The sequence below is a fragment of the Alosa alosa genome, chromosome 24, assembly GCF_017589495.1.
Source record: "Alosa alosa isolate M-15738 ecotype Scorff River chromosome 24, AALO_Geno_1.1, whole genome shotgun sequence".
Classification (NCBI taxonomy): domain Eukaryota; kingdom Metazoa; phylum Chordata; class Actinopteri; order Clupeiformes; family Clupeidae; genus Alosa; species Alosa alosa.
In genome coordinates, this window is record NC_063212.1 from 10,672,027 (window position 1) to 10,688,901 (window position 16,875).

Below are 16,875 nucleotides of genomic sequence, written 5' to 3' on the forward strand. Positions count from 1 at the left end.
TGAAGAGATTCCATCTCCCCACCTCCATCCATTAGTCTACTTCCCTCACCTTCAGGTTTTGCCCATCGAAGGGGAGCGAGCCGCTGACCAGCGTGTAGAGGATGACGCCCAGGCTCCAGACGTCCACTTCAGGCCCGTCGTATTTCTTGCCCTGGAAGAGCTCGGGGGCTGCGTACGGCGGCGAGCCGCAGAACGTGTCCAGCTTGTTCCCCACCGTGAACTCGTTACTGAAGCCAAAGTCAGCAATTTTTATGTTCATGTCTGCATCCAGAAGCAGGTTCTCTGCCTAATAAACAGAGATAGAGAGAGATAGAGAGAGATTGAGGTGAGGAGTGTAAGGGTGAACCATAGTAAGGTGGAATTTAGAGAAATAATTACAACACATCCTTTCATAAATAAGCAAAAACAAAGTAAGAAGGTGTATAAGCAGCAAGACCCAACACTATGGACAAAGCAAACATCTGCTCCTTTGTGTTTCTTCAAAGCAGCTCTGTCCTTTTGTCTCTTTCTATACTCCTTCTATGTCCTTTTCCTGCAATTGTGTCCAACTTCGTATGGAGTTATTTGCATTAAGGTTTGTGGTCACTGCTTTCTGATACCCCAGACTACAAACGAGTGGCGGCTTACAGCCTCACAGCCTACACCAGCGGAATTCTCAACCCAGTGGAGAGGAGCAAATGTTGCCTGGCAACAGACTGTTGTTACAAACTATCTTTGTATGGACTCTACCGAATGGCCACAATTTCCGTGTGCATCTGTGAGGAGTAATCGCATGTATGTTTATGCCAAATACAAAAGACACTAAGGTGATATAAGGGGACAGACAAATGTAATTTGTCTTCCATCACGGACCAAGGACCCTACTAGTTGCTAGACCAGAGGTTTTCAATCCTAAAAAAATCCCCAAAAGTCAAATCAAAACCCCAAGGCAAACAGAGTTATTGTTACTGATTATGATAAATGCCATACACATTATTATAGGCTAGGCTATAACAGGGGTGTTCACTCTGTATGTATAGAACAAACATGGGCATATAAGAATGCTCATGAGACCACAGCAATGGGCATAGCATGGCTTTGCGCTCACAAGATGAGAAAGGTAAACATGATATTCACACATAGGGAAAGGTGACTTTATTGTGTTGCTCGGCAAGTGTGAGAGTCCTTTGGTCGCTAGATGTGGTTTTGGTTGAGAGAACAGGCAGGTGAAATAGCAGCTAAATCTAGCAATGGCAACAGTAAACCATTTTGGTGAGCTTGCTGACAAAGAATCGCGAGACAGATCCTAACTTAGCAGCCTACTCAAGACCAGATTGACTAACTGCCATCGTTGCATTTAAAAATTAACCTCTAGCCTATTTCATGAGCCTGTACAAAAATGCAATGGGTTCCTCAAAATAACGGTACGCCGGTTAAGAACTACTGTGCTATACTGACTGATGCGCATTACCTGCCTCCATCCGGAGTCAAAACCGGTGAAGCACGAAGGAGCCTAACAGCACGCCTCGTTTAGACCAATCGCAGAGCAGAGAGCGAAAACGATGCCCATGCCCACAGAGATGGTGCCAGACCAGATGGAATTTACCCAGAAGACACCAGGCACCAGACTAAACAAGAGGAGCGCTCCATGTCACTCACTAGCTCGCCTCACACCGAACAAGGCCTCTGACTCAATGAACAGGGATTATCCAGTGCTCCAAAACTATTGATCACCACAGACATCAGGAGACAAGACACCACTGATCCCTAGAGAGGAAAACCTCGGTAAGCCCTCACTGTCCATCACCACAGGCCCTCGTAGCTTGCTTTGTGAATCACATGGCGAGCACGGAAGCTGTAATTAAATGATACACAAAAGCAAAAGGGAAACAAACCATCTCTGCTTTATGGTGTTGCTTTCGATGGGCTTTAGTTAAACAAACAGTTCAGAGAGCTCTGAGGGCTGACAACAGGAAAATCCCATTCAGTCATGAGAGCACACTTTATGACTGGTATCTCTTTGCAGCCTGACAGAAACAGTTGGCTGATGACGATAAAAAATCATATACTTCCACAGCTAACTTGTTTCACGCCCAGAAAATGACAGAAAATGCCATAATTTTATAAGAAGCGGGGAAAGTTGGAATGTTTGTAATAAAATTAATGATTGTTAGGCCATTTCCAAAGAGCTAAAGTAACTGGTTGTATCCTGTATTTTTAAAAGGCATATCAAGTTAAAAATTCATGAGCTTTCTATAAGTAACTATAACCATTAATGGCTTAATACACGCAAGACAAACCAGAGCTCAATTCATTAATATTTCATATGATATCATCCTGTCTACCTCAAGAACACAACCTTTTCTAGTTAAGAATACTAGAAATGAACATTTTTTCAAAACTTGTTCATGTTGGAAGGCTTGAAATTGAGCTTTATATTTGTCCAGACAGACACATTGTGCCGAGCTTAGGAGCCAAGGCCTCCCCAAACCCTTTATAATAGACCTACCAAAAGGTATCAAACTATTGAGCACAGATAAGTACCAGAATAACACACAGACTTGAACACACACACTTGAATAGCCTTATATTTGTTGATATTGTAGTATTGATTCTCAATTTCTCAAAAAAATCTACACATTTTTGTGTTACCCTGAAGCTCAATTTCAAGCCTTCCAACATGAACAAGTTTTCAAGTTGGTGATTCAATACATTATTATTGAATTTGATACAATTTAATACAACATTACTGTGATATGTTTAAAAAAAAGATTGAAATGTCATAGTATAAAGAATATACCACTATATGCATGAAATCTGAATTTTAAATGTTTGCTTTCTATGCATGTATTTTTATGTGTTTTTAAGTCACTGCAACATCTAACAACTAAACAACTGTTGTGTATTCTGAAGGAATTCAACATAAAAATGTGTAGATTTTTTTGAGACATTGAGAATCAATACTACAGTATCAACAAATATAAGGCTATTCAAGTGTGTGTGTTCAAGTGTGTGTGTTATTCTGGTACTTATCTGTGCCCAATAGTTTGATACTTTTGGTAGGTCTATTCTAAAGGGTCTGAGGAGGTCTTGGCTCCTAAGCTCGGCACAATGTGTCTGTCTGGTCAAATAAAGCTCAATTTCAAGCCTTCCAACACTTTCTGATAAAGGGTTCAGAAGGAGAAAGACCAAAAGCAATAAAGCCATAAAACTCCATCCATTCTGTGGGGACACAGGGGGAGTGGTGGCATTTGTGATGGACTGTGAGAGCTGGCTGGGTTGTCCCCTGGAGCGGGAGAGGATGGGGGAAGGGTTTGTGTGATTATGTAGCACTGTGGACACAAGTGCTACAGATAAGATCTTATTTTAGCTGAGGTGGCATGTGCAAGCCATTACAGGAAGTAAAAACAACTCCTGTAACTCTCCTCCAGCCTAATATGGAGATCCGCCAGACAGAGAATCGTGGTCACCGAAGATCATCATGTGTCAGAGTGAGAGGCCAGAGTGAACGGAGAGAAATCCTAACGAGGAATTTTTTACTTTTCCAATTGTGATTTTGCACAAACAAACAAACAACAAACCCTGGGCCAGGCCCTGAACAACCACAACAAATGCCTACATGAAAATGCACACACACACACACTGGTTGGCACAATAAGAGCACTCACCTTTAGGTCCCTGTGTACAATGCACTTTTGATGGCAGTACTGAACTGCTGAGACAATCTGCAAAGACACAAATGGGGAAAAAAGAAAAGTAAGACAGACAGTGAAGTAGTCAACATATAAAATAAATGAGGTACAAGAACAGAGAGTAGCAATGTACCCTCTGACCCCACCTGGGTGCTAGATCACACAAGCAAACATCTGCACACACCTGTCTGAATTTGGCACGGGCCTCCTTCTCCTTCATCCGCCCATGAGCAACAAGGTAATCGAATACCTCACCTGTCACGGGTAGGACATTGGAAGTCAGGGGACACATCAGAACACAAAGTATGAAACAACATATTCAACTGGGGGAAATAACTCACCTCCACTGGCGTACTCCATCACCAAATACAGAGTCTTCTCTGTCTCAATCACCTCAAATAATTTCACTGCCGAAAAAAAAGTGTGAGGACAGGGGCGGGCGGGCAGAGAGAGAGAGAAATCAATACAAGATGTAAGATGTTAGAAACTTCAGAAGCAGCTTCTTCCCTTTCTGTTGCTAGTCAAGCTGTCAAGTTTTAGACACTGAAACAGCCAATTCAGCCTGTCTTGTTCACATCAAAGTAATGAGGCATAAAACTGAACTTCCAGATATATTTTTAGATTATTACACAGTCCTAGCTCAGTCACTTAAAGTTACTGTAACAGTTATGTTTGAAACGGGCTCAGTAGAGATGGCATATGTGAGCGTGGACACGAGTCCCTGAAGGCTTGTGTCAGCCAGGCTCTCTGAACGGCCTGGGCAACGCTACAGAAGACTTCCCTTCTGAAGATTCAGAGCGAGAGCCTTGGCATGCAATCAGAGGCCCAGACAGGCCCAACGCCAGGCACTGGCTCCTCTTGGCGCTCATATTAACTTTATTTATTTATTTATTTATTTAATTTATGCATTTACCTGACACTTTTAACCAGATAGCAATTGCAGGGCTAGTCTACCTGGAGCAACCTGGGATTAAATGCCTTGATCAAACGAACGCATGACTTTTTTTTTTTTTTTTTTTTTTTTTGCGGCTACTGCACGTAATGCCAGCTTACACCAAACAACTTTGACGAGATTTGGGAAAGATTCTTGAAAGATTGTAGTCTTTTAACTAATGCCCCCCATTCAAGCTTTACTCAGAGGACTCCAATCTTTGGAGAATCTTTCCCAAGTCTTGTCAAAGTTGTTTGATGTAAGGAGGCCATAAGCCAATTGATTTAGCCACTACTGGATCACCGCCCCACTAGACAATGCAGGTGATGGGCTGGGTGACACAAGGAGAGGGAGGAGAGGAAGTGGAGGAGAGCTTTGTTATGAAAAGCTTGATGGGCAGGTCTTGCATGCTCTAGCTGGAAGAGTAACTGACGAGTGCCGTCAGCTTGTTTCAGCTGAGAGAGATTAGTTATCCACACTCACCATGACTGGGTGCAGCAGTGACAAGTCTGGCCATATCGGAGTCTGGCCAATGCAATTCATTATTTTTTTCAATGAAACAAAAGATATTTGGCCTACATTTCATAGACAGGCTAGTTAGGATCACTATGAATGAATTAAACAATAAGACTTTCATTTTCTTAGTGCCATTTTGACAAGTGCTTCAGATTACAATGGCATATAAATCTATATAAATCTGCCTATCAAAACGATGCCTACATTTTGATTAAATGCATTTAGATTGTGTTTCGCTTGTTGTCTCTTGCCACAGACTGCACATAAATATTAATTTTTACAATTAAAAAACTCTTTACAGCTTCTACGAAGTTGACACTTTCAGTTTTGCAGTTATTAATTAATTAATTTGATAAAATCAGTGCGTTTACTTGGCCAGCACATTCACCATCAGTTCTTGGTGACAAAAGTCAAAAAGAAAACATATTGCTGATTATTTTCAATTTTTTTTTTTTTTTTTTTTTTTTTTTTTTTAAAGATACACTTTCTGACAACTTCAAAGTTCAGCCTGGACCTCAGTCTTCATTAGAAGCTATGACGCACTTCAGTCACAGCCTGAGTGGTCTTATACAAAAGATAATTCAAGCATGGCCGGAAACGACACATCAAGAAAAATATACAATCACATAAACATTAGCACGGGCCTGCTCACATCACACGCAAATGGAACCCCTGCTCCCTAAACAGTTTAGTAGGAATGCCAAGTCGTCGGGATATGTCTAATCCATCATCATTTCCTGACCCAAGATTAGCTATAGCCTCCAAAAAAATCATTATTTTTGTCTCTCCAACGTAATTCTCAATGCAGGCAACATATTACAAAAGGGCATGTATGAAGCAGATCTTAAAACTGTGTAAAAAAAAAAAACATCCCACTCACCAATATTTGGGTGATTCAGGACTTTCATGATTCTCACTTCCCGGAAGAGCTGATGAGAGCGAGAGAGAGAGAGAGAGAGAGAGAGAGAGAGAGAGAGAGAGAGAGAGAGAGAATAAAAATGGGGATAGGAATGAGGGAGGAGAAAACCAAAGATGAGGACGTGAACCTGAGCCATCTGCAAACTCAAACTCAATCCGCATCGGAGACAACATTACATCACACTGGGAAGGAGACAAAGGTTTGTTTTTTTGAAATGCAGAGTACATTTGGGATGTTACCAAAATATGAATACCTGCATGCTTGCTTTATGTGACCCAACAGATGCAGATGCAGACATGTGTGTGTGTGTGTGTGTGTGTTTGTGTGTGTCAGTAGCTGTTCTTTGATTGTAGAAAAAAGCTGACATACAGAGGCATGCAGAAGGGCATCCTTTCACATTTCCTGCAATTATGCCCTCCTGATCCCCAGCTTTAAAGACAAAAATAGCGGGTTACGTCAGTTTGTGTGTGTCTGTGTGAAGAGAGAGAGAGAGAGAGAGAGGGAGAGAGTGAGGAGAGGGAGAGAGAGAGAGAGAAAGAGGGAGATAGAGTGGGCACAATAAGAGGGAAGAACTTACTTTCTGAAGACTGGAAGAGTTCAGTTGTGTCTTATCTATGATCTTTACTGCCACCTGGAATAAGACAGTATGATTTTTTTTAATTTATTTTTTAAAGAATATATTAACACATAAAATACACAAATGCATCTTTGGAACACATTTGTGTTCTTCTGAACACCTAGATGAAGACACAATTGCAGTTCATGTATGGCCAAACTTAGTCTCCCCTTTTCACTTACATTTTATTTTTATGATGGGTCTTTAGTTTTTCTAAAATTAGACATACTGAAAATTGCAATATATGGCCTTTTGCACAGTTTTGAAATATTGCATGTATATTGCATGTAAAGTGTTGGCAAGAATCTCACGGTACGATACAATACACAGCCCTACAATGGGCATATGGATGATACATGAGGCAAATTTTTGAGCAATGTTGCAGGGGAACCTCTGCAAGAAACTTGAGGTTGGTGTGAGAGGGGGTGTATTGTGTGTGTGAGCAATCTACACGTTACTCATCTTGCACTGTATTATCTTCCTGAATCCCAATATTCTGATCAGTGTGGGCGAATTACAAAGTCAGCACCAGTCAGAGGCTACATTCATTGTTTTGCAAATTTATGATATCACATTACCAAAAGTATTGGTTTTACCAAAAATACTTGGCAATATTTTTAAACTACAAAAATACACACCTATAAAGAATTTTGATACAAAATACAAAGCCATTTTTCTTCAACCCAATAAACATTTTTTAAATAAATATCATAAATTCTGGCCATCCCTGAAGGTGATTGGTGTTGGCTGACAACCTAAATAACGCACATGGCTTGACAGCACAATGACCAATCACCAAATCGTTCAACATATAAATTCTTCAGCATCGCCGCAACTGGCCAAGTCTAAGAGCGAGATCAGCATGTGTGATCAAATGTCCCTTCTCCTTTATTAACTGGGCCATATAACGATCACAGGGAAGCCTCACAGCATTCTCCAAACACCTCCTCCATCTCTCATCTTTACAATGTTGACTCAACAGACTAGACAGACATATGTGACATTAGCCTCCGTTCGCTAAACCAGTTAGCTGTGTCCTTGTGGAGCCATCAGTGCACACCGTGAGGATTAACGAGATTAGCCTACTGACCGACCTGCCGGTTGATGCCGTGAGGCTCGAAGGCACAGGTCAGTGGTCAGGTGAACCAGTGTGTCTGAGGCCAGTAAGCCATGTGATGGAATCAAGAGTTAAACATAGATCACCGGGCTAGAGGATGCATAACCAACATGTGCGCTTTGCTCACTTAAAACACAGCTGTAGCAGGGAGGCTACACCGCATGTAACTGAAGTGTTCCGTTAGCGTAGCGTCTGCTGCAACAATTCGCTTCCATCAGTGGAACTGGCTACACCAGACGTGATAGAGTGTGCATTCGAAAAAATTAGACCAGTCTTAAACTTTTTTTACACTACACACCCGGTAAGATTTGTGTCTCAAAGCTGATGAACTCTTCGAGACTAAAATTAATGCATGTTAGGGTTGGCCATTATAGGTGAAAACATCACAATAATTTTCTCATATCAATGATTATTGATAATGACTAGTCATTGACAAGGGGTGCAGTGTGCCACCCTCATCCCCTTACATCCTCTCAATGATCCTAGCTGTCTCAATGATCCTAGCTGTAAAACTAAAATGTTTGTACAGTCCTGACACTGTAAATAATAAACAACCATAGAGGCTCAGACTGAGCCACAGCCATAAACAAGTCCAGCCGATCAGCACGATGCCTCAAAATTTGGTCCAAAAGTTAACTGAAGGGGCACTACTGTCTTTCTATTGAGGTTTGTGTGCTGGTCTTGATCAAATCTGCACTATTGTTATATAACTAACGATCACCTTTAATTGTTTTAATTAATATTAATTGAATTTCTTTCCTGCAACTCATCTCACTCCATCAGCACTCATTCTCGTTCCATGCTGCTTATGCTGTTGTACAACATGTGGAAAGTGTGACTGAGCAATTACACTGATAAATGATTATGCAATGTACCGCAAGTGACATCCAAACAGCACAGGATGTGATTGGCTGCAACTGAAAAGAGGAGCATGCTTGGGGTTCATGTAACCTTGCATGCAACCTTGAATTTGGGGGTTATCCAGCAAACTCAGCTTACTGAGACATTTATGTAACAATTTTCTAATTGCCATCAATGAATTGCCTATTGTAATAAGTGGCCTCATCTAAATGACACTTGTCTGACCGTTTGACCGTTTAGCAGACATAGGAAAAGGGATCAATACAATGTGGCTGAACTCATACTCTATAAGACTCATTTCTGATCTGCCATAGACAGGTTGTCAACAGCAACCTGTTTCAAACAACTGAACATGGCGGAAAGAAAACCAAGGAACTACTTCAGCACCTTTAACAAACAGCGACAGCAGGACAGAACTTTAGCCCAGTGATGCCGAGAGAAGGACAGAGGACGGCCTCAGTGATGTGTGCAGGTATGTGCTCACCTCCTTCCCCGTCAGGACGTGCCGGGCTAGCTTGACCTTAGCAAAGTTGCCCTTGCCGATGGTCTTGAGCAGCCGGTAGTTGCCGATATGTGGGTCATCTGCTGATGTGGCAACAGAGTTCCGGCAGCGCGGCATGCTGGGACGGCCTCCTCCCTTGGAGTCCGTGTGTGTCTGTCAGAGGGGAACAGAGACCATGAGGATTGAGTTAGAACACAAGCATCGTATAACTATATACTACTATATAAGCATTTGTAGCGTCCAGAAACGCTCTACAAACAATGACAGCTGAACACTTTTGGTCTTGAAGATTTCTCCATTCAACGTACAAGGCCCAACGTGTAAGGCCTGATGCAACTACATTGTCTGATTTAATCATAATGGTAATTTAAGACTGAAGAACTATATATTGTATATTGGTTTCAGACTTCATGCCAAAAACTGAATCAATGAACTACATGCAAGCAGCTAGAGCTTTATGTTCCTGCGAAAGCTAAGATGTAATGTCCCATGTGTGCACATCCTTCCCCATGTGATATTCCACTCTCTCCATAAGACTATGGCAAGCCTTACTGGCAGCATGTGCATCCATGGACACAAATGTGCTCAAATGTCAATGCCCCATCAAGTCAAAATACCTTACATGGAAAAAACAAATGCAACGCTATCAAAGCATCTGCAGTACACAGACACTGCAAATTTGGAAAGAACCCGTGATGACAGATGATCACAGAATGTTAGATCTTCACAGATGCTAGACTGTATATTTACATAGATGTAAATAGATAGACAGAATAGAAAGAAGATGTGCTTTCAGATATGCACTTCGTGTTAAAAAAGATATCTTGCAGTGGGAAAAATGTAAACAAATTTAACTTACAGTATGAATACTGGTATTTATCAGTGTCCAGTCATCTCACTCAAAACACAAATCGTATACAAAAAATTACAGTCTGAGCATGAAATGGCATTTAAAAAAAAAAAAACAAGATGAACAATCTATGCCTTTTGCTCCTTTTCTTATGCCACAACAACAAACATTAAGGGAATTCTGGTACAAATCTTTCTCTAACTACGAAATCTGATATTTTAAGAAAACTATTTCTCCGATGACTTTTGCAGTCAGTCCGAAGATTCACACTTCTTCCTGGGCCCACTGCTCCACTCTGGCCAACAAGGAAGGTACCGGACATTTGGACAGTTGCGTTTGATCTAAAGCTTATTACTTGCTTCGTTATACAGAATGTAGGGTAGGCTATACAATATATGGGGAAAACCCTCCTTGAGATTTAAATTATAGTCAAGTCAAGTCATGTTTATTTATATAGCGCATTTCATACACAGAGGTCATTCAATGTGCTTTACATAAAAAGCAAAAGTAGACAGTAATAAAATAAAAGCATATTATAGGCTAACTAATTAGTTTGCTTACATTATTGTGCTAGGCTAATATCAATAATATCAATTCCAACAATGAGACTCTTTACTACAACTGTTTACTTCTCATGTTTACTTTCAACAATTAGGAAAACAAGAGGTCATTAGGAAATGGGCGATACCGATTTAAACCTAGATCACGATACGTCCCACAATATTTTTGCCGATGAAGATATAAATGACGATATCCATCCTAGAGGCCATGCATGTCATGCAATTTGTATTAAAGTGTACTGTGAACAAAACATTACATCAGATCTCTTCAACAGAACTCTCTGATGCAACCAACTCCTGATTGTGTGTGTGCATACATATGAAGGCGCAGTGTGGCCATTCGTTCCCTTGGTGCCAACGTGAGTAAGTGTCTACAGCTCTGTAGCATTTGTGTGTTGCTGCTGTCTACATGTGTGATCTTGGCAGACAGGTGAGGGTGCTCAGGGCCAGCAGGGAGCGTGGGGGGGGGGCGGCAGACTCTAGGCTCCAGAGAGAGACCCGATACACAACATCCAAAGTCAGCCAGTCAGCCACACACACACAGAGACACAAGCGGAGAGGCTAGGGAGCACACCACTCGGCCAACCAAACCTCAACGGAAAGACGCTAATGCTATAATCGTTCATTAGGCCGAGGGATGCCTCTGGACGGTGCAGAAATCCCCTAATCTGTCAATTAACTTAAAGCGCAATCCCAATTTCACATTCTAAAGTTCCAATCCACCCAATTCAACATATTAAACTGCCCTCCATCACAGCTGCTATATACACAGATTAGGCCAGATTAAAATCTGACCAGCCATCGCCATCTGGTCCTACAGCATGGCACATATACATATACACACACACACACACACACACACACACACATCACTTTAGAAGGTTTATTCGATCATTCCAGGCCTGCTAAACACATCAACTGAATAGAGTGCTGGCTACGAACCATCTCACACCAGGACCAAAAACAAACACGTTCCCATTACCGCATCATGGATCACACGAGCATACCGGAAGGGTGAAAGTGGTCCAAAACATTAGTTCCTCCTCCATGCAACGTGAGCCACGGAGTTCAGAGGAACTAAACTGAAGGCACATGGGCGGCTGTATTTAAATACTGACCACACCACAAACACCACAACTGTTCTGGAAGAATGCTGCCTTTAAAAGGCAGCCTTGATCAAAGTTCAGAGTTGCACACTTCCAACTGACGTCAGTCCACACATGTTTAAGTACTGTACAGGCAAAACAGTGAACATGGGCATTTACAAAGCCGAGTAACAAGTTCTCAGTTTGCGCAGTTTGATGTTGCATCATCCCAATTAAGTTCCTCAGAGTATGTACTATAGTACCACTGGACTGTGTGAGAATCCACATTCGGTGTTTGTGTGTTAGTACACTTATTTTAGTGTTTGCAGCTACAGACTGGGAAGGAGAAAACATCAATGGCTGGTCGGCACATCTGAACAACTGACATGCAAAGGGAGGTGTAGAACGACATCATCAGTCCAGTTGGTTCCTCCTGCCACTGGGCCTTTCCCAAACTAGTTCCTACCCACTCCCCCTCGATTACCTTTTGCACTCCTGTGGAATCACCCTCACAGCTAAATGACTTGATTAGCGTGTAGGGTAGAATACCACACTCAGCTCAGCTTTGGGACGGACTTCACTCTGCCTAGCGGAAACAGGTTCTGACGTAGCCCACGTATGGATTGGTTCGACAAGGAGGCATCGGTGTTCATGCGGCATTGGAGGGTTTATAACACACAGTAATTGGTTTCGGATGGCCCTTAATACGGCGGACCCTCCATGTGAATGCGCAAACAGAGTGCAAGTGGCTAGGGAGAGGGCGAAGTAACTAGTTTCGGAAAGGGCCATTCTCTCTTACAGTCAGACTCACACAAACATACACACACACACACACACACACACACACACACACACCTGTCCATAGCTACACACATCAAGATCTGAGGCAGAAAAATGACCACAAGAGGGGTAAAATACTAAAGTGTGAAATCAGGAGGGTGCAAGGTTTTTTCTCTCTAGCAGCATCACTACTAGCAGGATCGGAATGTCAGCAGCAGAGTCTTGCCCAGTGTATTCGTGTGTGCACTGGTGCTTTTTCAAGGGTGGTGGGGGCCATCCCCAACAGTGCCTGTGCCAGTTTACAAAAGTGCAGGGACGTGTGTGTGATTTGCGAAACTCTCTGCATGCATCGCTGCAATTAAAAAGCTGCCCTCGCTGGGGAACTACATGCAGCCATCAGAGCACACACACTAGTGTGCGTATCCATCCACCGACTGTTGATGTGCCTTAACACTAGAGTTTTAAACATTTACCAGGTTGGTGTGGGTGGATGACTCCCTTTCACACGCACATTCTACACACGTGACAAGCGCTCAGCCTCAGAGACCTAGGATGAGGTAATAGATGATATCTTCACTGTTCAAAGCTGACATCTCTACACTGATCATTACCTGACAGGTACCTATTCTGATTTCCTCCCTCCGCTTCAATTTTTCTCTCTACCTGGGAGTGTATGTCTGTGTTGCCTGAGTGTGTACGTGTGTGTGTGTGTGTGTGTGTGTGAGAGAGACTGCTCATTGTGAAAGCTTCCTTGCTAGGCTTACATTTTGCACCAGGGCTAATCACCCTCGGGTAAAAACACAGGACCAGACAAGGCCTGCCCCTGTTTCAACTGCAATTAGTTTTGATCTCTTCTAGCGCTCTCCACCCTTTCCCTTTAAGAAGGAGCATGTTGTAATGTAGGACCTGGTATGCTGACAAAGTCGTGATGGCTATGTTGCCATGGAGATCTGTCGCTGGATGGTATTGTCCTCACTCCATTCAAACTCTTAACATTTTTATCCTTATCTCTCTCTCTCTCTGCAAGCATTTCACTGTGTGGTTTCGGACGGGTGCGACTGAACTATGAAATAACTACACCTTACCCAGAATCCCAAACACTCAGCATTATGATGATTCATCCACTTCTGCCTAATGCTGCATTATACAGCAGTAACACAAAACTCAATTCACTGAGTACAGTCAGCTTGCATTCACCTGAGATGGGCAGTTTCAGCAAGCACTACAAGCATCGCACCATTGGTCATGCTGAAACTTCAAGATTTGATACTGACTTTTTCTCCCCCCTGGCAGTGGAGTGAAAGGACTCCAAACAACAAAATGCTCTTACTTTACTTTAATGACTTCACATTCTGACTGTTTTTTTAAGCTTTGTCTTTTGCAGTCATCTAGATAAAAAAAACTGAAGCGATGGTGAAAAAATCATTAAGGTTGTTAACAAGTCTGAAAATATGCAATGCAGCAGATTTTCTTTTTTTTTTATGCTCATGTCAGGTGCTTTAAAGGAACCGTATGTAGGATTTTGGCCAAAACTGGTACTACAATCACTTTCAAAATACTGTAGAGCGGTGTACACCGCAGATGTGGTAACTAGAGCAGAGCTGGCAACCCAGATGCCGAAACACTACTGACTTTGTGATTACTAGATAGGTGGAGGGTGGCGGATCAGGCTAAAACACAAATATCAACATCAGTTGAGGGCTGCAACTTCACTTTTTGAAATGACGATATCCTGGCCGGACTACTGTTGTCAGTGATATAAGTATTTGAAATTAGCATTGATTTCCTAATGTCTAGTGACAAATCAGAGCCATTTTATGATTAATTGAATTTCATTTCTTACATACAAGTCTGTTTATTTCATTTCTGTTCATCCATACTGTGACGCAGACTGAAATGCAACCCACCCAATAAGGCCCAAACAGAACCATGAAAAGGGGTTAACAGACACACCCTTACATAGGTCCTTCTAGAGGCTAAAATTAGACTTGGGAAGCCTCATGACTTAACTCACGGCCACTGTATTTGGACACTATACAGAGTTCAAATAACCTCTCTCTCTCTCTCTCTCACACACACACACACACACACACACACACACACACACACACACACACACACACACACACACACACACACACACACACACAAAAACCAACCTTGAGAAAATATAAGTGACTGACTTATTGATTAAGCCCAGTCGTCTAATCTCACTATAGCCTACTTCCTTATTCTCAAGCTTTGTCATTTGTTAGCTAAATGTAGCCTATCACTGCTAGTTTGATACAGCCTGTATTAATGCAGTTAGCTAACACTGGCATACACAATCAGTTCTGAAACCAGGAAGTAATAGTCATCATGGGCAACTTCACACTATGCGTTTGGAACTGGCAATGGGTTAAATAAATCGCCGCATCACCATGGGAAACCAGCGCACTTTCACTAACACCCATCCTCAATAAAGCCGCAAACTAAAACCACAACTGTCCAACAAGGCTGATTAGCTCTACATTACCACAGCACAGGCATCTTATGTTAGATGCGCCACTCCACTACTCCCTAGACTCACACTACACACATACCCAAAGAGGTACGGTTTAATATGAACACTGGCCTAACACACTGGTGTACCAGACGGTCACAGTTTGTTGCCAACGACAGAAAGTAAGCAGCACAGGGCAAGATGGAGGGAAAGAAAGGAAAGAAAGAAAGAAAGAAAGAAAGAAAGAAAGAAAGAAAGAGTGGGAGGGAGAGAAAGAGAGAGAAAAGAAAGTATGAGAAAAAAAGAGCAACAAAAGAAAGACAGAAAGAAAGCGTGGACAAAGGGAAGGAGACACACAAGAGAAGATGGGATAAATAAAGGAACCTGCAGGTAAATGGATCTGGGTATAAATATCACACTGCCTCTATTTCCAACTGAGCACGGCAACAGCCAAGGACACAAATAGGCAGCAGCTGGACGTCCTGTCTCTCCCCCTCTCCCTCTCTCTTCCTGTGTCAGAAAACTGTCAACAGCCCACAAATAAAGCTCGTATCAATTTGCCTTCCTCACTGACAGCTCATTTCATTGAAATAAAATAAAACTTGGATGGCAAAGACCATATAAATTCTCCCTCCAACACATACCTCTGCAATCATTTCAAAGCACTTGAAAGTTGTGATGAGAACAGACATGAAGACAGACATTACTGCGAGACAAGATGCATGTTTGCATGGCCTAGTTCACGTACCTTAGTAAAAAAACACACACACACACACACAACCTGGACATACAATTATCTAATAAAACAGAGAGATGGTGTAGAGAAGGCATTCCAGCCTTCCTTACAGAGAAGTGCAGTTGGGGGGCAGACTGAAGAGAAAATCTGTGTGTGACGGTTGGATGGATTATAACACTAAATAGGGAAAACACAAGAAACAGTCCGGGAAGGACTTCAAATGCTTTGATGACAGCAAGAAGTGTCAACATAATCTTGCAGTGACCCCGACCCCCCCTGCTCATGCAAACACACTCAACTATTTATAACCTAGTCTTACAGCGAATATGTTGGAAACAGAGTGCCTCATAGGGAGAGAGCCAGAGGGATTGACTGAAGAATTGTTCTCTCTTCTCTATATTTAATGTCTACCAAGCTTTTGCTCAACTTGTATGTTGTATATTTGAACTTATCTTTTGAACATTTTGAATGGGCTACAAAAGCCTGCCATGTCTTTTCAGCAGCAGTCCAAAGGCAGAGCACAAAATGGAGAAGCTAGACACCGACTCTGTGCAGTTAACATGACTCACTCAATCATAAACAAACACCTGAATGACGTCAAGCTGTTGAAAACAGAAAGGGGAGAGATGGAGGGAGAGAGAGAGAGAGGAGAGAGAGAGAGAGAGAGAGAGAGAGAGAGAGAGGGCACTCCCTCTCGCTGACTTCACACCCAGCTCGACTGGAAATGCCTGTTTCAACACAGCAACAAAATAATACCGGCTGGCCAGTCCACATGCAGATGGAGGCCACTCGTGTGGGTGGATGAGAGAGAGAGACAGAGAAAGACCAGAGAGAGAGAGAGAAAGATTATAGAGAGAGAGAGACACAGAGAGAGAAAGACCAGAGAGAACAAGAGACCAGAGAGAGAGAGGGTAAGGAAAACTGTAGAGAGAGAGGGGGGGGGGGGGGTGAAGAACTCTGGACTTAGGCTCCTACTGTGGTGTGGCATGACGTGGTCTGGTCACATCTTGATATAGTGCTGTCTGTAAAAAATGCAAAGCGCCGTGTAATTATGAGCCTTGCTACTGGAGAGGCTGAAGGTCAGAGATCCAGAGAGCAGAGCGTGCCCACTCGATTGTGCTCACCCTACACACACCCACCGACTCAACACCCTCAGCTGGGGGACTACACAGATACCGTCCCAATTGGTGCACACAGCAGGCTTAGAGGACACGGCCCTTATCCATTTACAAGGGAGGAGTGGCCTGAC

General features: G+C 42.6%; 1 protein-coding gene across 1 annotated transcript in view; it reads right to left on the reverse strand.

Moving 5' to 3' along the window:
• Nucleotides 1-16,875, reverse strand: part of mark2b (MAP/microtubule affinity-regulating kinase 2b) — a 40,116-nt gene that overhangs the window by 18,273 nt on the left and 4,968 nt on the right. Inside the window, 7 exon segments of the mRNA XM_048235830.1 lie at nt 50-286; nt 3,648-3,704; nt 3,856-3,926; nt 4,013-4,078; nt 5,999-6,047; nt 6,615-6,668; nt 9,116-9,286. Of these exon segments, the coding sequence (XP_048091787.1) occupies nt 50-286; nt 3,648-3,704; nt 3,856-3,926; nt 4,013-4,078; nt 5,999-6,047; nt 6,615-6,668; nt 9,116-9,286 (705 nt within the window).